At 39.4% G+C, this 8641-nt stretch overlaps 1 protein-coding gene across 1 annotated transcript; it reads right to left on the reverse strand.

The window, feature by feature from the left end:
* Nucleotides 1-2327: 2327 nt before the first annotated feature.
* Nucleotides 2328-3654, reverse strand: LOC109802973 (proline-rich protein 4). Its single transcript, XM_020364416.3, has 2 exons — nt 3394-3654; nt 2328-3299 (listed from the first exon to the last, which is right to left on the reverse strand). The coding sequence occupies exons 1-2, from the start codon at nt 3563-3565 to the stop codon at nt 2617-2619; spliced, it is 855 nt and encodes a 284-aa protein (XP_020220005.1). The 5' UTR covers nt 3566-3654; the 3' UTR covers nt 2328-2616.
* Nucleotides 3655-8641: the final 4987 nt, after the last annotated feature.

The raw sequence follows: 8641 nt of genomic DNA on the forward strand, positions 1-8641 counted from the left end.
GTGGTGTATAGATTGATATGCTCGTCCGAGTCGGTTGTGCCGTCGTAGCGGTCGAGGTGGAAAGGCTTCCGCCCAAAGGGGAGAGGTGTCTCCATGATACCGTCCACGAAAGGATGGCGGCGGAAGGTCGTCTGATTCCCCGTGCCGTGGGCAGGGGCGTTGCTGACGTCGTGCGTCGACCTGTTCATCGGCGCGTGAGACCGATGTGTGGGAGGCTTGGGAGTCGGTGCCCTAGCCGGTGTTGGCGGTTGTGAAACCGAGTGCCCTTCGTCCTTATTCAGGTTACTCTGCGGAGGGGGTTGATCTGAGGGACGCCGAGGGAGTTGGGTGTGAATGCGCTCGTTCTCGGCGCGTAGTGCCGCTAGGTCGGCTTCATTAGCGGTGCGCGTTGCTGCTAGATCAGTTTCGTGCTTGGCACGCATGCTTTATAGGTTGGCGGTGTGTTGTTTCCGCATCTGTTCGACCTGGTCGATCAGCCTCCTCAATGTTGCTGCATCACTATCCATGGTAGTTGAGCGATCTTGGTCGTGTGTTGCGCGTCTGTTATGGCTTCTAGTGAAAACCATAAGAATGGCCGATAAGAGCTGGTTTTGATCGGCCCCACGGTAGGCGCCAAATGTTCTTACCGGAAATCTGCTGTAGAGCTGATCCGCCGGGTAAGATCGGCGAGCCTCCTTCACTGGTACGCTGGTGCTCCAAGATGGGGGTGGTACCTGCAAAAGAGACTCCGATGCTAAAGTTAGTGTTTGTGGGAGTATGAGTCTCATATAAATAATGCACATACCTTTGTGTGAATTAGGGTTGTCTTGGGCCTTGGGCATAAGATAAGACATGATATGATAAGATATCATATGATATGATATGATATGATATGATGAGATATGATATGATATAATTGGAGGGCGGTTCTGATCTGGGACGAGATCCCCGGATTCGGGAATGATCTGCCCAAATACCGAGCTGATGTCGCTCAGCGTGTGCCCGGGGTGACTTTGTATCGCTAATCCGGGCTCGGAACCCGGGTACGGTCAGTACATAAATAATTATAAAAAGTTTACAATCAAACATGTGATACTATTAGTATTATTTTTATGAAATTTAATAAGTTCTTTTGTCAATTTCACTAGTCTTTCCTGAGAAGAAAGATAAACTATAAATTAATTCATTCTTAACTTTTTTAAATAAGAAATAACACTACTTAAAAACGTTTGACTTTTTAAATATATCGAAATAATATCTATTAGGCTCAAACATGCCATTAGCTTGATGGACCCGTCCAACTTGTTCCTTGTTTTTATTTAAATATTTTGTTTTAAAAATGATTTTTTTATTAGATTATTTTAAGAGCTAGTATTTTTTTAAAAAAATTTAAAATAAAAACTTGAATATCTCTAAGTTGTTTCGGGTTTTTAATTTTAGTTTACTATTATTCGTGTTTTTATTTTTAATTTACTATTAGTCATATTTCCTCTTATGTACGATGATAAAAAAATTTCCACTTCTACTCTCAGAAGAATTAATTTTATAATAAACGTAAAATATCAATATAAAAGCACATTGACATATATATTTTTTTACACCTGACATATTCTAATTAAGTAATTTAAAAATTTCAAGTTAATTTAGTGATGAGAAATTTGAGTAGTATTTTAAGTTAGTCCTAATTGTTGTAGCAAAGAAAAGTCAAGGTTTAATTATTTTGTTGTCGTCCTATAGTGTCATAAATTATATAATAACCTTTATAGTTATTTTTTTTTATATTTTAGTTCATATATATCTAATTTTTGTTTACTTTTATTTATTTTATAAATTAATAAATTTCCTTTTTATTTCTTATAGCAATAAACAACAGATACAATAATAATATTAAAATGATACGTATAAATATTAAAACAGAATATTATTAATTATAGAATGAGAAGGAAAAGTATGGATAAAAGTAATTTAGAAAAAAAAATGTGTTAAATTATTAAGATTAAATATGTTTGTAGTTCCTAAACTTTTGTTAATTAATTAACAAAAGTTTATATTTTCCTTTAGTTTTAAAAGATTGTAGTTCCTAAAATTATCCTTTATAAACAATGAATTTTTATGTCTGGGACCAAAATGTTAATCGAAGAAAAAATTTAAAGGATAAAAATAAAAATTGGTAAAAACTTATGGAGTAAAATTAATTAAAAAAATTAAAAAATATATTTAATCAAAATTATTACTTATTAGCAGCCTTGCATCACAAGTACACTCAGCACTCATTGAGAGATGACCGTCTTCATTGTCAACCTAACAGTTTAGGCAGCAGGAATAACGTTACCAAAAAAAACTAGATATGATGACCATACAATACATATGGTTCATAAAGCATTTATATTATATATACGTCTACAACATCAACAGATAAATCTTCACTCGTAACACATTCAACTTGATCAACAAACCTCAAACTAAACGACCCTGCTTCATCATTTGTTTTTCTCTATTCTCATAGCTGACATTCTCTATCCACGGATATGGACTTTATTCGGAACTAATCAATCTCAACGTACGTCCTTGGTAACACAAAAGTAATAGATAGAAAAGATGCAAGTACGCGTCTTACACTCCAATATAGTTTATGACTTATGAGTGAGAGGGAGGCCAGTTTCCAAACCAAGGGTGTTGGTAAAAGTACTTTGGAGGTTCCATCTTGGGAAGAGGTGGACAGGGCTGCTTCTTGAATTGGAAAGGATGAGGGAAGAATTTAAAAAATGGTGGCGTAGTGGGAGGGGGATCGGAAATGGGAGTTGGAGGAGGAAGTGGCTTGTAAATGGGAGTGGGAGAAGGTGTCTTTTTCTTTGGTGGGCATGGTTTCTTTACAACCGGAGATGGAGTAGAAGTAGAAGGAGGTTTCTTATACGTTGGCACTGCTGCTGGGGGTTTCTTTTTCACTGGCACTGCTGCCACAGGTGGCTTCCCATTGTCTTTAGGAGGGAAGGGGAAGTTAGGGTGTTTGAAGAAATGCCAGAAAAAGGCTGAAGTGCACAAAGCTGACGAGAATCTGAGTTTTCCAGCAGCTGGTCCAAGGGTGTGTTTGTTCTTGTCATCAGATATTGACTTTGTCACTATTTTGGAGTTGCCATGGGAAGGGCAAGGCTCAGCTGATGCACTATGCAGCTGGGCATAGCAATCTTCTTTTAGCTCACCATCTTCTACCATGTCCTGTGGAAGGGATACTTTGAAGTTTCCATATTCATCAAGGGCACCAACCCCTCTCGTTCTGAACTCTCCATGTGGTGACTTGCAATTTACCGTTACACGTAACCCTACAAACAATATTATGTATATGAAATAATTAATTAACATTTTCAATACATATAACATATTCAATGTACCACTATGAGACAACTTATATTGTACCTGAGAAAGCGTGACTAGTCTTAATATTGTTCTCCCTGCAGTCCGCGCATTCTCCTAGGCCAACTACCTCGACTGTCCTGTGGTCACCATTGTTGAGGCCTCTTACCACTAAAAACACAGACAACAACCAGAGGCACGCAAGTGCTCCTTGGCGCTCCATGAAAATTCGCATTGGTATATAATTGCGGTTATATGGATCCCAATGCCAATAAACAATAACAGAAGAATGAGGCAGTCTTGGAATTGAGAGATGCAGATTGAGATTCCCAAGCTTAATTTATAACAATCATATTCATACTTGGATGGCTCACCGACTCCTAATCAAGCAGGCACGTACGTGGGGCTAGTGGCCCTTACGTGACTTGGATGCTTAAAGGGAAATGATATTAACGTGCAAGCCAGCAGTAAATGACTTTTATCATTCAATGCATCAGTCCTCAACCGCATGCTAAATGTAGATTTATGTACAGTATCTGTCTCAACCTACCAAAAAGTTATAATAAACATTTGTACAATATTACAAGCTACTTAATTGTTCACTTTTTTTAACCAAAAGAACAAAAAAAAAACTGGTTATGTTACATTAAGGTTGGTTGGGAGCCCAAGTAATTTCCGACTTTTACTTTATTATTAGTTAAAATGTATATGTAACTTCCACATTTATTGATAGTCTTATAGATGTCATCTTCAATATCTATTATTTTATATATAAAAAAAATCCCCTTAAAAGAGAGGTGACTCGTATTTTCTATATTGGAAAGGTTTTTTCAGATATAATTTGTTACTTAACACATATTGTCTCGAAGAAAAAGGGTTTATGTCTAGGAAGTGAAAGAATACTTTAAAAAACGAAAATAAAAAAGGGCGGGGTGCTAGTAGTAGTACAAATTTATGTTCCATTGATTTGTACATTTAAGAACGTTAGACTGTATATCCCCCTCGATCACCTGAGCCAACTCAATTTTACGACACCCCATCACATTTAGTGATTTAATCTGTTCTATCAATTTTACGACACATGCATCAGTTATTCAAACTTGATGTCAGAGTAGACATTAGTTATTGTCGTTAGTTGATCTTTAATCTGTTAGTCTCAATTAAACCATGTGAAGCGCCACATGGATTTAATTGAAGAAAAACAGGAAGCGCTCGAATTATATGAAGCTGCTGGGATTTTTTGCTAGAATACATAAACACTATAAGTTTATAACTATAACGATATAACTATGTCATTGAATACCGAGGCAAGTGACGATTTTTACAGAGTTTGTAAATTGTAATTATTCCCCAGTCTCTAATGTGCGATGAACAATTTAAGCTGTTGGTCTCAGTGACCGTGGAGAGCAACTTCATTGTGTCGCAATTGCAATGAAATTCTACCCATGACGATCTTTCATATCGTTAATTGCGACCGTGTGATGTGTCACTTCCAAATATCACTTTAATGATCATTGCGATTAAACTACCTGTTTTTCTTCCATTGGACTCTCTTTGGTGTCTAATGATATGCACAGATATATTCAACTTACATACAGCTACAATTGTTGTGTTAATTAAGCAATTGTTATCGCTGAATTAATCAGCCACTTGGGAATTCTGGTTCAGTTCTTGATATATGCTTTTGTTTACTGCTAAACGCTAATCCTCCTAACATGAGCATCAACTACTGAAAATGATATATAGTTAAAAATTTTAAGACTCTTTCTAACACTATATTTATTATCGACAGAAACTAATTGAAAATCGTAGATTTTATGCATCTTATATCTCATTTATTGAGACTCCCTCCAAATTTCACTAAAATAAGTAATTTTTTCCATTTTGTATGATGAGATATTGAAAATTTTTATTTTAGACTTTTATCATGATTTGTATTTAATTTTGTATGATGAATATTGACTTATGAGTATTAATGATGTTAATTTTATGACTATTATGTTAATTTATAATTAATTTAAAATTTTGAATTTTGTTGATATTTTTTTTTTAATTTTTGGTGGGTTGGTGGGCTGGCCTGTATAACTCACCAACCCGTGGTGAGTCGGGCCGGACCAATTTTTTTTATAGAAAATCACAAGTGGGCTGGGTTGGGTTGGTTCGTTTTTAAAGTGGGTCAAGGTGGGCCAGCCCACATGGGCCGGGTTGGCCTGTTTTGACAGCTCTAGGTATCAATCATTTAAGACATTATATTATTAAATGTATTGGATCTACTAAGTACCAAGATATTTGAGTCATGTTGAATAACAAAGTTTATTGAAGTAGTGAAATTTGATCCTAAGACTTATAGAGATGTACTTGTTAGTTATATTATCAAGCCTGATCTTTCATATATTTATGTTGAATTTGGAGGATTTGGGTAATAAATAAAGTGTTAAATCTTGATTTTAAACTCAATTGTAAAAACACTTCAACAGTTGATTGCAATAAAATATTTTTAATTAAAAAATAAAATCTAAAAAAATTGTTAACTACTATTTAAGGTAGAATATGTTTGACTTCTAATATATAAACATCTATGACTACTTAAAGTTATATAAATGTGATTGAATGATTACTCATTTGTAACTAGTATATAGCTAGTATCAATTAATTTTATTATAATTTTTTTTAAATTATATTTAATTTTTTAATTAAGTCAATTTGTCTTGATGGTCCGACATGAGTCATATTGGACCAAAAAATGATAATACAAAAATAATATAGGTCAGATCAGCTTAACTTAAAATAATATTCAACCTGTATAAATTTAATTATTGTACTATCCGTACCACTATGCCGAGCTCGATCTCGGCATCACAGCGCGGAGCGACCTCGGACACGCGCTAGGCGACATCGGCTCGCTATCTAATTAGGTCATAAACTGATCTCAGGCCCAAGGCCCAACAAAATCCTAATTCACACCAAGGTACGTGCATTACTTATACGAGACTCATATTCACACAAACCCTAATTTTAGCATCGGAGTCTCTTTTGCAGGTATCACCCCCATCTTGGAATACCAACGTACCAGTAAAGGAGGCTCACCAATCTTACTAGGCGGATCATCTCTACAGCAGATCTCTGGTAAGAACATTTGGCGCCCACCGTGGGGCCGATCAAGATAGCTCTTATCGGCCACGCTTATGGTATTCACCCGAAGCCATAGTAGACGCGCAACAGACGACACAGATCGCACGACAAGCATGGACAACGAAGCGGCATTGACAAGGCTGATCGAACAGGTCGAACAGATGCGGCAACAACACGACGTCGATCTGTAAAACATGCGTGCCAAGCACGAAACCGACCTAGCCGCAATGCGGACCGCCAATGAAGCTGATCTAGCGGCACTACGCACTGAAAATGAGCGGATTCGCGCCCAGCTCCCTCGACGCCCCTTTGATCATCCTCCTGAGGCGAGCAACCTCCACGAGGAAGAAGGGCATTCGGTCTCTCAGCCCCGAACTGTGACTAGGGCACCGACTCCACGACTTGCCACGCATCGGTCTCATGCACCGACGAACAAGTCGGCCCATGAACTCAGCAAGGCCCCTACTCATGTCACGGGGGATCAAGCAACCTTCCGCCGTCACCCTTTCGTAGATGGCATCATGGAGACGCCGCTCCCTCACGGATGGAAACCTCTCCACCTCGACCGTTACAACGGCACGACGGACTCGGATGAGCACATCGACCTGTATACAACGCAGGTAAACCTCTACACTAATAACGATGCTATTCTGTGTAGGGTTCTTCCAACCTCACTCAAAGGGGCCGCGCTCAACTGGTACACCCAGCTACCTGCCGAGTCACTTGACAGCTTCGACACCCTGGTCAGACGGTTCACAGCATAGTATGCGACGAGCCGACCTCATCACATAACATCAGCTGCCCTGGCCAGTCTTCGAAAGGGTGACGATGAACCACTCCGAACGTTCATGGAACGATTCGCTGCCATCTCGGTAAAGATCCAGAATCTGAACCCCGAGGTAGCACTGCACTCCATGCTCATCGCGTTGAAGCCAGGACCTTTCGTCGACAGCCTTTGCCGACGACCCCCTCCCGACATGGACGAGCTCCGAGCTCGCGCTACTGGGTACATCCAGATGAAGGAGCATGCCGAGTTTCGCAAGGAAATTCGCAACAAACCACAAGGAAAGCAAGACCAAGGTCAGGCCACGAACATTTAAAGTTGGCGACCTTGTTTGGCGATTACGGGGAGAAGTAAGAACAGACCCCTCCAAAGGAAAATTTGGAACTTGGAATTCCACCCACCTCAAATTTTATTTCTCTTAACTTGTAAATTCAAGTGATGTACTCTTTTTCCTCCTCAGCCTTTTTTCCCACTAAAGAAAAGGGTTTTTGGCCAAGGAAGGTTTTAACGAGGCACACCTCAGAAATAAATCAACAAAGCAACTCCATTCCCATACATTTTCGGTATTGGCACATTAACCATGACGACTTGCTAAGGTCGAGTTCGAACCTTGATGCCAAGGTCGAGTTCGAACCATGAGATCACATTTTCTTAACCAAGGTCGAGTTCGAACCTTGATATGTCAAGGTCGAGTCCGAACCTTGAGATCACATTTTCTTAACCAAGGTCAAATCCGAACCTTGATGCCAAGGTCGAGTCCGAACCTTGAGATCACATTTTCTTAAGCAAGGTCGAGTTCGAACCTTGATATGCCAAGGTCGAGTCCAAACCTTGAGATCACATTTTCTTAACCATGGTCGAGTTCGAACCTTGATATGCCAAGGTCAAGTCCGAACCTTGAGATCACATTTTCTTAACCAAGGTCGAGTTTGAACCTTGATATGCCAAGGTCGAGTCCGAACCTTGAGATCACATCTACTTAACAAGGTCGAATTTGAACCTTCAAACAACAAATTTGGGAACTCCTCAGAAGCCCCTTTGCTTTTACATCACTCGGTGCTTGGGGGGCAAGTGTACTGGTCAGCCGAGTTGCCGACTTGTCCCTCACTAATCTTCTGACTCGGTTAAAGGTTTACCAGCCTAACCAAGCAGTAAGCTCATTATTGCCGAGCTCCTCATCCCGACCATGAAACATGGACATCGGAACACCACATCGGCCCAAAGAGGCCACATCATCAAACAAATAAAAATACAATCTTGTCACTGCGCCGCCCACGCGTTATGGGAACGAGGTGACGGTTATGACACATGGCGTCATGACAAATAGGCGCACGCGAAAAGTCATGACCCCTTGTCGAGCTCTGTCTTAACTCCTCGACCTACGGTCTTCGGAGC

The sequence above is a fragment of the Cajanus cajan genome, chromosome 4 (genome assembly GCF_000230855.2).
Source record: "Cajanus cajan strain Asha chromosome 4, NIPB_CcT2T_4, whole genome shotgun sequence".
Lineage (NCBI taxonomy): Eukaryota > Viridiplantae > Streptophyta > Magnoliopsida > Fabales > Fabaceae > Cajanus > Cajanus cajan.

Bases quoted from the DNA above. Each gene is read 5' to 3' on its own strand.
- LOC109802973 (XM_020364416.3), bottom strand. From the start codon at position 3,565: ATGCGAATTTTCATGGAGCGCCAAGGAGCACTTGCGTGCCTCTGGTTG. The intron at 3,300-3,393 runs GTACAATATAAG...TATTGTTTGTAG, and splicing joins GACTAGTCACGCTTTCTCAG to GGTTACGTGTAACGGTAAAT.